Below are 13,062 nucleotides of genomic sequence, written 5' to 3'. Positions count from 1 at the left end.
AACCTTGAACAGGGGAAAAACACATGGTAGAATGCTCAGGAAGAGCAGCTGAGGAGGGATCCCTCCTCCAGGCGACAGACATGCAATAGATGTCGCACAGAACAGATCAACATAATAAATTTTCAGCAATCCGTATGACAAAATGATACATAAAGAGAGACAGAGATAGACAGAGATGCAGGGCAGACAGAAATGACAATAGCTACAATAACATTAAGTAATAATATAATAATTACGGTAATTGTGGTACAATATATTGTAAGTATATATTAATATATGATAATATATGTATGTGACAATAATAATCATATGATGTGTATAATAACAGTAGAAATATGACTAATGATAACAGCAGCAGCAGGAGGCATCTGGCAGGACCACGGCAGCAGCACAACCACGACACACCATCCAGGCGCAGCTGCGATATGAGTTAACCTGCAAGACAGTGGAGCAAAAAGGCTCCAGAGAAGAAGCCGAGTTAGTGACATGCAGTAATAGGACATGAATATTAGCAAGTGAAGAAGAACCAACTTTTTAGAAACTAAGGACAGAGAAGGAGAGAAGGTGCTCAGTGTAATATAGAAGGTCCCTTGGCAGACTAGACCTGTGTCAGCCTAACTAGGGGCTGGTACAAGGCAAGCCTGAGCCAGCCCCTAGTTAGGCTATGTCAGCCTAATTAGGGGCTGGTTCTTGGACCAGCTCATAGTTAGGCTGACATAGCCTAACTAGGGGCAAGCCTGAGCCAACCCTAACTATAAGCTTTATCAAAAGTCTTTAGTCTAGTCTTAAATGTGGAGACGGTGTCTGCCTTCTGGACCGAAACAGGAAGATGATTCCACAGGTGAGGAGCCTGATAGCTGAAGGCTCTGGCTCCTGATCTACTTTTGGAGACTTTAGGGACCACGAGTAACCCTGCGTTCTCAAAGCGCAGTGTTCTGGTGGGATAATATGGCACTATGAGCTCTCTAAGATATGACGGAGCCTGACCATTTATTGCTTTATAAGTTAACAGTAGGATTTTAAATTCAAAAATATATTGGCAGACATTATTGTGCTGTCTAGGTGAAGTCAATAATAACTCCCAGAATTTTGTCTTGATAACTGATTTTTTTTTTATTACACTAGTTTGAAATCTGCCTTGACATGCAGCTCTGGTGACTGCATAATAATAATAATAATAATATTAATAACTTTATTTGTATAGCACAGCTGATACAGAAAGTGCAACTCAAAGTGCTTTATATAATAAAATGAAAAACTACACATTAAAGACAGGATAAGATAGAATAAATAAGATTCCTTCACATACACACACAAACATGAAGAGCCCTTAAAACTGAAGTAATGTGTTCTCGATGTTTTGTCTTGGTGAGTAGATGTGCTGCTGCATTCTGGATAATCTGCCGTGTGTTTAAAGTCATAAGTGACAGTGTGAAACCAATCCGTAGCTTTTCACTTGGCAGGTAGCTGAACAAGATCCTCATGTGACCTGAGTGTTTAAGGTTGCGAGTTTGAGGCCTGGGTCATGCAGAATAAATACTTTATATTTACTCAGGCATTGATTTGTGTGAATTAGAAAAGCATGATTTTTAATATATTTTTAATTTAATACGTTTGAAATAGTTAAGGTCTGAGCCGTTCTGCCGACGGACTCTCCTGTGTTCCTCATTTGTCGTCTTTCTTTTCCTCCGTCTTCCTCTTGAAAATGCCTGGCCCCGAGTCACCACTGCACAGCAGAAATAATTAGTGTGAGAGCTGTGCCACAACAACCAAATGTGGTTTTCGGTTCTGCATATCAGGGACTCCCTGGTAGCTTTGTGGTTAAGCCCTGGTACTCTCAGTATTCCCTGTTAGGTAGCATGTTGTGGGCTAAATACCTGCCCATACCATATAACAGGGGTTCCCAACTGGTCCATAATTGTCATTCACTGCACTTCAAAATAATGTTTTTTTTTGTTTGTTTGTTTGTTTGTTTGTTTGTTTTTTTACAAATGTGACATATTTACAGACAAGTCACTTGCGGTCCATTCAAAATGGAACCACAACCCACTTTTGGATCATAACCCACCAACTGGGAACCACTGGCATACAACTTTGCTCTTATCAATACAATTGTTTTATATGTTTATCGTGTGCCATCATTCAGTGCGACTCTGCACTCTTTAATACTATTATTTAATATTTAGATTGATATGCATTTAAAAAACAGTCATATTTGGCAGTCAACAGTATATGTGAATAGTCTAGTGCAGAAGTCAAGGACCCCTTTAATTTAAAATATATATATATATTTATCACTTTTCTTTAAACTTTTCTGCATGAGTACTTTTACTTTCAATACTTATATACATTTCCCTGATGGTACTTACATACTTTTTCTTGTATAACATTTTCAATGCAGAGCTTTTACTAGTATAATACAGAGTAATTTCACAGTGTGGTATTATTACTTTTATTTAAGTAAGATCTACTTCCTACTACTTCCTCCATCACTGCTGCTGACACGTCAAATGTTTTGTCATTGCTGAGTTTTTGATTTTCCTGTAGTACTAATACTGAAACTCTGTAAAATAACATTCACTTTATTAGAGTTTTTTAACAGCACATCAGTTTCACTAATGCAGAGCCTCATCTTACAGACTTTTTTTGGTGACATCTCTCTAACTATTGGGCATGTGTCAGAGTCTTCGCACGCAGCACAACAGGTGAAGACACCAGACAAAAATTTAGGCATAATAATGTGCTAAATTTTAAAATATTGAGCATAGCATTAGTTCAGGCAGGACAGTTTAGGTCGTATTTACAAGACAGTTTTTTGTCAGCCTAGGTGCTCAGAGTCAAAGACTCATAGCATATGTGGTATTCCTCGAGGAAGCATTCTTGGACCATTTTTGTTTTCACTATATATTCTTCCACTTGGAAACATTAGTAGCCATCACCACATTAATTACAATTCTTATGCTGATGACACACAATTATACATCTCTGTCACACCAAATGCCCCTGATGCACTGGATGGCCTCACTGCCTTTCTCACTGACATTAATGTATGGAGGGGTAAAAACTTTTTAAAGCTGAATGAAGAAAAAAACTGAGATTCTTCTGATTGGACCACAAGCGGCAAGAGAAAAACTGCACTTGATGTTTGGTGGCCTTACAGAGTCATCAAAACATCCTTTTATCATCTTTGGAACATTGCTAAGGTCAGACCTTTTTTACCCAGGAAGATGCTGAAACACTCACTCACGCTTTTATTACCAGCCATTTAGATTACTGCAATTCCCTTTCACCGGACTACCCAAAAAATCAATAAGAAAACTACGGCCAGTCCAGAATGCTGCAGCTAGAGTGTTGAATAAAATAAGGAAAATGGATCACATTACCCCGCTGCTGAAGTCACTACACCGGCTATCTGGATCTTTTAGAATTGATTTTAAAATTCTTTACTTGTTTATAAATCTTTAAATGACCCCGCCCCTCCATACACCAGAGATTTTCTATCATTTTATGTTCCAGCCAGATAACTGAGGTCCTCCACTGCTTTACCTTTAAATGTTCCTCATGTGTCCCATAAAAGGCGAGAACGCTTTCTGTTTTTACGCCCCTAAACTGTGGAATTCGTTACCTCTGGATATTAGAATGTCGAGCTCTCTCTGTATTTTTAAAACGTAAATTGAAGACCTAGCTTTTTAATGTGAAGTAACATTACAGTCTTGATTTTTAATTTTTAACCATTGGTTATTTGCTTTCTTTCATCTCTCCTGTTCATCTTTATTCTATTTTATTTATTCATTTATTTACTCTCTTTTTATTCTTTTGGTTAGTTTGTTCTGTTTTGGTTGGTTTACTTTTCTAATGTTTTATTGTTTTGTGTCTGTGTCATTCTAATTTTGCCATGTGAAGCACTTTGAGCTGCATGTTTGGATGAGAGGTGCTATATAAATAAAGGTGAGTTGAGTCATGATGTTCAGAGGATAAGAAACAGTGGTGGGAAGAGCAGGGTTCAGAGGTTGTGAGGGTACTGCCAAGATGGCCCCAAAACTACTCCATAGCAACTAAAATCCACAACACTGAATTTAAACCAGTATATCAGTGTGGAATCTATAGAATATTTTTTTTTTTATTGTTTTATAGTTCTGGTTTAGCCCTATAAGGCTTTCAACAGATCAAAGATGCACCTATTTTTGTGTGAGGAACAGATTATATCTGCAGTACATTCCAAATGATGACTTGAGCCGCCGCTAGAGGGCGGGCTCTCCTAAAGCAAAACCGGAAGTTAAACCGGAAGTACAAGAATAAACCGAAAGAAAACAATCACAAATTAGCAGTGTTATTCCCTTTTTTCTGCACTTTTTCCAGCACATTTTCGGTATTATCGCACAGTTTCTACAAAAACGACACCATGCCAGTTATCTGCGCGGCAATAGGGTGCAACAATAAGTTCGTCAAAGGGTCGGAAATCAGATTTTACAGGTAAGTTTGCACCGTTTCAGCGGAGCCGCCGAAGTTTCTAGTAACACTTCTTTTCCCCGTTAGCTCCAGCGTTGGCTTGATAAGATACAACATCGAAATAGACATGAATAACTTTTAAATCACTGTAATTAACGATATCGCATTTAGGCCACTGCGGGATATATGGTAACGCTAAAACAAAATTTGTGCCGATTTAATAACATGCGGCACCAGAAAGTTAATGCTAGTCCTTAGCTATAATAACCTCATATTCTCATCCATTAACATACATCACATCACCCTACATGCTGTGCCATCTTTTCTGGTTATAGACTAGAACAAGGAACACTGCTTTTGACAGACACTGCTATAACAGTAGTGTGTTTTTACTGAACCGTGCCTTAGCTTGAAAATGTAGCTAGCTAGCATACTAAGCTATTTGCAATATAAACTACAAAGATCTGCCTTTTTTACGTAAATACATAGCGGTGTATAGTCTTATCATCAATGAGCAAGTTAGATTTATTGAAGGAAATACAAAGTTGGTGTAAAAATAGCACAATACACACACTAAAGATTGCCTGTTGCAGCTCTTGTCACTGCTGTATTTCATCACGAATAACTGTCTTAAACTATCTCCACAGGCAGCCAGTTGAGCTGTATCAGTTTTGCTGGTACACATGAAATGTCTAAGTCAGCGTTATGTTATTAACATGGTCTTACAGAGCTATCTCAGACCAAAATAATCAGCACAACAAAAACTCAGTAACACATATGTTGCTGATCACTTACGATGCTTGAGAAAATGTGACCGCATGCTACAGACAGCTGCATGTGTCCACCTGCACATTTCCAACACAAAAAAGACTATGCGATTTACAGATGTGGAAAGCATCTTGGCCAGTAGTTAAAGGAGCAGTGTGTAAGATTTAGGGTAATTTAGTGGCATCGAGCAATAAAGTTCGCAGATTGCAACCAGCTGAAACTTCTCCCACTTAGATTTCCTTCAGTGTCTGTTGTTCAGGAAGTTTCTACCAGGAGTTGAATGTTCTGCAGAGGTCGCTTCCTCCCCAAAGCAAATGGACGAGGTGATTTAAACTGTTAAAAACATTAAATAAAGCAGTTTCATTTAACAAATCAGCGCTTCTCTGATGCTGTTTGGCATGTCAGCAACTTAATGTCTGCTCGCCTTTAATCGATCCAGATGTTGAGGAGGTTTTTACTGGTACTGAATTATCCACAGAGGTCCCTTCCTTTCCAAAACAAAAGGACCCTGTGATTTAAACAGTAGAAACACTGAGTAAAGCTGTTTTATGTTACTAGTTAGTGTTTCTTAGACGCTATTGGGCTGCTAGCCCAGCACCTGTTAATGTGTGCTCACTTTTTTCCTCTGATAACTTAAGATCCAGGCGTTCAGAAGGTTTTTACTGGGAGCTGAATTGTTCGCAGAGGTCTCTTCCTCTCCAAAACAAACGGACTTGGTGATTTAAACCGGTAAGCACACTGAATAAAGCAGTTTTAGGTAAAAATAAATAACAAATAAATCAGAGTTTGTGATGCTCTAGTTATGGAGGGGCTGCAAACTATGATAGCTGACAGGAAAAATGCAAATGACCCTATCTAGAGCCAGTGTTTAGGTTGTCCAGTCTGAGCTACTGTAGAAACATGGCGATGCAACGTGGCGATCTCAGTACACAAGGATCTGCTACCTATGTAGATGTAAACAGCTCTTTCAGAGGTAATGAAAACAAAACAATTTTTTTCAAGTGATTATACACTAATAAAAACAAACTTATTATATTAGATTCAGTTTCTGCCAATATATCCCCCTAAATTCTACGCACTGGACCTTTCAGACGACTAATAAATATGCTTTATATATCTGATAAAGCATGAGTTCCTTCCCCACGACTGTGTCTAATAGCAAAAACATACACAGTGTCTAAGCTGTACTTGTTATCATCTCCTTTGACTGACACTTTGCCATCAGGCTGTCAGTCATTATCTTAACAGCTGTGATGGTTGAAATCCTGCATCCTGATTAGAAACCATCTCCCTCTTCTGTGTATCAGGTTTCCACTCAGCAAACCTCAACTTGCCAGCAAATGGGTTCACAGTCTTGGGATGAAAAACTTCATCCCAACCGCCAACACCTGCCTCTGCTCGGAGCATTTCAGGACCGACTGCTTCAGGGACTACAACGGCAAACAGTTTCTGAGGGAGGATGCGGTGCCCACTATATTCACCCAGGGGCAAGATACATCAAAGGTGTGGGGTCATGACGCTATATGGACTGTTCTTCTCTGGCGGTTTGTTGTCAGTCTAAACAAGTCATCTGTTCTGTGTTCCATATTCCACAGATTGAACTTCGTAAAAGAGGAGTGGTACCAAAGGAGACAAATGTTGCGAATCAAATGGGAATACAAGCAGACAGAGACAGAGCGAGAGAGGCCAGTCTACGCAGAGACAAAAGAGGAGGAATAAGGGTGAGTTTTCTTTGACTGTTGTCTGCTTGGTTGGTACATAATGTCATGCTTACCCTTGAAAGTAATATACTAGTTGCTTTTGCTTTACATTCTGTTTTTTAAAGGATACCTTAAAGGTCCAGTGTGTAGGATTTAGGATGATATATTGGCAGAAATGGAATATAATATAAAGAGTGTGTTTTATATTGTGTATAATCCCCTGAATATTTTTATAATTGTGTTTTGGTTACCTGAGAATGAGCCATGTATATCTGCATAGGGAGCACATCCTCGTCTATGGAGTTGGACATGTTGTACCGCCATGTCACTACAAAAGCTCACGACAGACACACTAAACGCTGGCTCTAGATTTGCATTTCCGTGTTTTTCCACATTTCGTGTCGGCCACCATAGTTAGAGGCCCCTCCCTGATGAGTAGGAGAGAAATTTATTGCTATTTCAACAGCAGCTGTTACTCAAAGTCTTTACTTTGATCCTTTTGACTGAGAAACAGTCAAAATTGTTTTGTTAGACACTGAGGTCATTTAAATGTATGCGTAAAATATTATTATTGATATAATGGGAGTTTACGTAAGGATGCAGAGACTGAATAAAAAAAACTACTACTTTGTGTACTCTTTTTTATATGTCAGAGTAAAATGTATGAATGATCAGACTGCTTTGATTATTAAAGGTTCTAAAAGTTGCATCCTGTGGAGCCCCAATTTATTAAAAGTCAAATAGTAAGATATTGATAATAATATTATCAGAAGCGTCACTGGAGTCAGCTACATTAAAACATTCACCAGCATCCACTGGGTAAATTGGATCATTTGAAACAAAGTTGCCTCTGTGCCGACTGAAGAGCAGCTGTCAGATGTCTGTTTTCTTCTTTTAATTAACTATTGTGTGGATAATTTATATAAGCTTGAAATGTTCTTGTTTATTTTGTCACAGGGGGGACGAGGAGGCCGTGGAGCAAAACAACTGTCTGACAGGTGAGACAGTGTGTGGGTGTTAATTCATTCTCACATTAGCTCCACTCAGTTCAATAATAGAAGCACAGACAGGCGACAAAGTAAAAGGAAAACCATCATAAAATGTCTAAGTAAAAAATGAATACCTCTAATCATCACGCTGTAACCTGTGACAGGCTGTTATGATACCACAGCTATCACACATTCACATATATGTAGTTTATTGTCAAGCCGCGAGCGTCACGTAGGTTTACGACAAAATCACTTGATGACACTGACTCCCGTGTGCGCACGGTGAGAGAGGAGAGGGAGAGACACTGTGCTGCTGCCAGAGGAGCTGCTGAATGAGTTCCCTCTGAGCGGTAAGTCACTAAAAGAGTCTGAGAAGTCCGGGGCTGTTCATAAAACATTCAGGACGCCACAGTTTATTCCACACTACTGAAGCTGCTCCTCTTTTTGGAACCACCGCAGAGTCTGTAATGATTTTGCTTTCAGCCATGCTTGTTGTTTCCATGGATAACAGTATGACGTCAATATGTCAGCATGTCAAAATATCATGAATCTCACAATATTAAAAATTATACTGGTATTATTGTGAACAAGATGATGTGGCACACGCCTAGCAGGGACCAACCAATAATGAGACCGCTACAAACTATGTTTTTTTTTTTTTTTTTTTGTGACCATTTCTCACTTGACTTCTCCATTCTCTCTTTCCACCCTGTAAATTATGACACACACACTGATATTGTCACAGTTTGTACTACAGGTTAAGAAAAACCTTGTTTCAGCTGAGAGCCATTTTGGTGTTGGTGTGATTGACGGTGATCAGCTGTTGCCACTGTCCTGCTCGGTGGAAATGGGGCTAAATGCTCCGAATCTTAGACAGCATCACAACTATTTTTGCAGTTTATATTTGTCCCCAAAATATCGTTTAAAAAAGCCTATAAACATTGCAACATGCATCGCAGTGACATCAGGTATTTCAGGCTGCAACAATCCCAAAAGCTTGTGAAATCCTGGAGGGACTGGATAATGAGATGAATCAAATCTGAATGTAGATTTGACTCTTATTTCATAATGACATGAAAGACAAAAGTGTCCCCAGGTTTTCACCCCTCACTGAATGTTTCATAATATTAATTGTCATTGTCAGAGCCTAGTGGGTGCCGACTGCCTCGAATCATGCAAGATGTAAATTTATATTCCACTATGATCATTTTATGCCGTCAGATATAAATAAAACTGAAACAGTAATTAAATAAAACCACTGAGGGGAAAAATGCATCAAGCAGACTCCATCAGTAACGTCAGTGTTTTATCTGGTGCCTACAGACAGAGCGTCGCAGCCAAGAGCAGAGTGTACGACAACAAAGGCCGACTGCTCTCCAACAGCAAAGACATGTGCGACTGTCTGGACGTGGATTGTATGGGCTGCTTCTACCCCTGCCCTGACTGTGGCTCACGCAAGTGTGGAGTCGAGTGCCGCTGTGACAGGAAGTGGCTGTACGAGCAGGTGGAGGTGGAGGGCGGAGAGATCATCCGGAACAAGTTTGCCATTTAATTAGCAGCGACTCTTCAGGGGAGCCTCTGGAAATCAGAACTTGCTCTCTCCCTGATTACAGCTGCGATCAGGCTGATGTACTGTTCAAGACTCTGATACTTTTTTTAAAGGAATCTTCCAAACTGTTAAACTGATATTTATCAGGTTTTGCAAAGTTACTGCCTGTGGTAGGAAACTATGCAGAACTATGTAAGTATTCTGCTGAATGTTTGATGTGCTTTTTGTTGCTCTTAGAAATGCTGTTTCAGTTTCATATGAATTTGTGTCTTCTCCAGTCAAATGTTAATGTGCCATTTTGTGTTAATAAAGTCATTTTGCTAATATTCAGTGTCTGCGCTGTAACATCTGCACAGGTTGGGAGAACTTAACGTGATGTCTTCATGTCCAGCTGTTCAGACGAAAATTCCGCATTCCGCATTGTAGCCTCAGTTTCCTGTTGTCAGCTGACAGGAGTGGCACCTGGTGTGGTCTTCTGCTGCTGTAGCCCATCTGCTTCAAGGTTGGACGTGTTGTTGCTTCAGAGATGGTCTTCTGCAGACCTTGGTTGGAACCAGTGGTTATTTGAGTTACTGTTGCCTTTTTATCATCTTGAACCACTCTGGCCATTCTCCTCTGACATCAACAAGGCGTTTTGGCTCACTGGATATTTTCTCTTTTTGGGACCATCCTCTGTAAACCCTAGAGATGGTTGTGTGTGAAAATCCCAGTAGGTCCTCAGTTTCTGAAATACTATCAACCAACAAACATGACATGTTCAAAGTCACTTAAATCTCCTTTCTTCCTCATTCTGATGCTCAGTTTGAACTTCAGCAGGTTGTCTTGAACATGTCTACATGCCTAAATGCACTGAGTTGCTGCCACGTGATTGGCTGATTAGCTATTTGCATTACCTGGCAGTTGAACAGATGCACTTAATAAAATGGCTGGTGAGTGTAGCACACACTAGGTATTTTAATACTTCAGTTGACTACATTTACCAGACTTAAACCTTCAGTCCCTCTGTATCTGTTCAATGTTCAATCAGGCACTGGTGCAGAGGACGGTAATCCTTTCTATATGACAGCATACCCTTCATTCCATTATGTTTATTATAGAAAGCACCATGACTGTGACGTTATACGGAGGCCTTTTAACAAGTTAAGACGTTAATTAATGTCTCTGTGGAGTCATCCTTTAAAAATGTAATTAATTTTTATTGCCATTAGGTCATTTTTTGCCTGTTCATCACAGAATGAGAGGACCTATCTCCTTTCACTTCCCCTGACACACTGACCAAAGGCAGTAGGCAAGCAGTATGACACAGCAGTTCATCACGCTGCCTAAAGAAAGAGTTGCAGAATCTGCTCAGACAGTAATGTCTCATTTATACACATCCTGCTGTCCTTGAGCTCGGCTCTAGGTCAAGTGTCATGCAGCTCGGTGTTGTTTTGTCTCCATATCCGCCTGCTTATATCCAGGGAACATTTGCAGCAAGTGCTGAATGTATAGTCCAGTATCGTCTTGCCAAGTCTGAACTGTGAGGCATTATAGTGGTGGATAGTTTTGTTTTAAAGGGCATGTAAATTAAATGTTAGTCCTCATTGTCTGGGGGGAGAGATGTGTGCAGTCATCTCAATATAACATCATGTTGTTTTCGTAACTGTGGGTGTGCTGTAGTTTTTTTCTTCTTCATAATGCTTTTTATAGCTCAATTTTAAGGGCTACATATAAATGAAGCTTATTAATATTTATAAACGCTAGTCGATGGGAGCAGAGAGCCAGTGGATGCAAACAAGTCGTTCATCAAAGCGGCTGAAGTTTTGTTCCAAACTCCAATTTAAGTTCAAGTTCAAATATTTTCTCAGAGGAAAAATTCTTATTGCATCAGCTCCCAGTACAGGAGACACTCCAAAACCAGATATCAGCCTCTACAAGACGCCTACTCTCTCATACTGGCTGCTGGGAGGAATATTAAGCACATTAGTTACTGAGATATTGAAGTTAAGAGTTAACATCAGAACATTTTGCACAGGAAGGAATTCATTTCCCACTTTTGTGTGAGTCATTTGAGTTTTAAATATCACTGGATTTTCATGTGACAAGTTACCACATCTCCAGAGCCGCCCCTGCCTGTTGCCCGGCACACAGTGCACCTGTCCCTGATGCCAGTCCCTGCTGGTGGTGGGCCCACAGGGAGGCAGCTCCATGTTATTCATTCAGGCTGAGCCCAACTGGGCCCCATGGTGCAAGGCCACGCCACCAGACACTCAATGTAAAGCCCCCCCCCCAGGTCTGGCTCCAGAGGGATATCCCGGTGTCCCCATACCAGACAGGGTACTCTGTCTCCACATCTTCCGTTTCATCCTGGTCTTCTTGGACCACTCTTCGGCTGGACCCTCCCCTGGAACCGCTTTACCTTGGGAGACCCTACCAGCGGCTATTAGCCCCGGACAACACAGCTACCAGGATCACTGGGACATGCAAACCCCTCCACCACGTTAAGGTGTCGTTTCTTGGAGGGGGCTTTTTCTGCTTTTTGCAGATGATGAGTTTCTGTTGGCTTCATCACACCATGAGCTTCAGCATGCACTGGGGCGGTTTGCAGCCATGTGTGAGGCGGTCGGGATTAGAGTCAGCACCTCCAAGTCTGAGGCGATGGTTCTCGGCCGGTGGATTGCCCCCTCTGGGTTGGGAGAGAGTTACTGCCTCAAGCGAGGGAGTTCAAGTATCTCAGGGTTTTGTTCACGAGTGAGGGTAGAATGGAACATGAGATGGATCAGCGGTTTGGTGTGGCTTCTGCAGTGATGCGAGCGCTGTGACTCGTGGTGAAGAGGGAGCTGAGCCAGAAGGCAAACCTTTCGATTTACTGGACCATCTACGTCCCAACCCTCACCTATGGTCCTGAGCTCTGGGTAGTGACCAAAAAAATGAGATCACGGATACAAGCGGCTGAAATTAGTTTCTTCAGAAGGGTGGCTGGGATCAGCCTTAGAGATAGGGTGAGGAGCTCGGAGTAAAGCCTCTGCTTCTTAGTGTCAAAAGGGGTCAGTTGAGGTGGTTTGGGCATCTGATCAGGATTTCCACTAGGCGCCTCCTGTTTGAGGTGTTACAAGCATGTCCCACTGGTAGGAGGCCATGGGGCAGACCCAGAACACACTGTAGGGATTACATATGTCATCTGGCCTTGGAACGCCTTGGGGTGCCCCAGGAGGAGGTGGAAAGCGTTGCTGGGGAGAGGGGCATGTGGGGTGCTTTGCTTGGCCTGTTGCTCCCGTGACCTGGCTTCAGATAAGCGAATGAATAGGATGGATGGTTCCCCACAATAAACATGATGTTTTGGAGCTGAATCCTCCAATTCATGTTTTTAGCCACAGTAGCAACATGTATTCAAGGGATGGAAACGTGCCCAATGGATGAATCCAACTGAGTTTGGTAATCCTGTGACTTTTCCTTACAGGGTAAGTTTGGCATTTGTTAACCTGGACTCTGTTCTCTAATGTTTTTCCATCTAAGTGACTAATGGGTACAACAAGTTTTGCAACAGGTCCAGTATTGAGACAGACCGCTGCAGAAGACAGTGGTGAAACAGCCTGCAATATAACTATTTGGGGGCAATTATGCACCT

At 41.1% G+C, this 13,062-nt stretch overlaps 1 protein-coding gene across 1 annotated transcript; it reads left to right on the top strand.

The window, feature by feature from the left end:
• The first annotated feature begins 4,274 nt into the window (after positions 1 to 4,274).
• On the top strand, positions 4,275 to 9,781 carry LOC125902447 (ADP-ribosylation factor-like 14 effector protein). Its single transcript, XM_049598785.1, has 5 exons — positions 4,275 to 4,473; positions 6,525 to 6,720; positions 6,813 to 6,938; positions 7,875 to 7,915; positions 9,230 to 9,781. The coding sequence occupies exons 1-5, from the start codon at positions 4,403 to 4,405 to the stop codon at positions 9,456 to 9,458; spliced, it is 663 nt and encodes a 220-aa protein (XP_049454742.1). The 5' UTR covers positions 4,275 to 4,402; the 3' UTR covers positions 9,459 to 9,781.
• Positions 9,782 to 13,062: the final 3,281 nt, after the last annotated feature.

Source organism: Epinephelus fuscoguttatus, linkage group LG2 (assembly GCF_011397635.1).
Source record: "Epinephelus fuscoguttatus linkage group LG2, E.fuscoguttatus.final_Chr_v1".
In the NCBI taxonomy this organism is placed as follows: Eukaryota; Metazoa; Chordata; class Actinopteri; order Perciformes; family Serranidae; genus Epinephelus; species Epinephelus fuscoguttatus.
This window is presented reverse-complemented; position numbering and strand designations above follow the sequence as displayed.

Excerpts from the sequence above, each read along its gene's own strand:
- LOC125902447 (XM_049598785.1), top strand. The coding sequence starts at position 4,403 with ATGCCAGTTATCTGCGCGGCAATAGGGTGCAACAATAAGTTCGTCAAA. Across the intron at positions 4,474-6,524 it reads TCGGAAATCAGATTTTACAG|GTTTCCACTCAGCAAACCTC; the intron begins GTAAGTTTGCAC and ends TCTGTGTATCAG. Across the intron at positions 6,939-7,874 it reads ACAAAAGAGGAGGAATAAGG|GGGGGACGAGGAGGCCGTGG; the intron begins GTGAGTTTTCTT and ends ATTTTGTCACAG.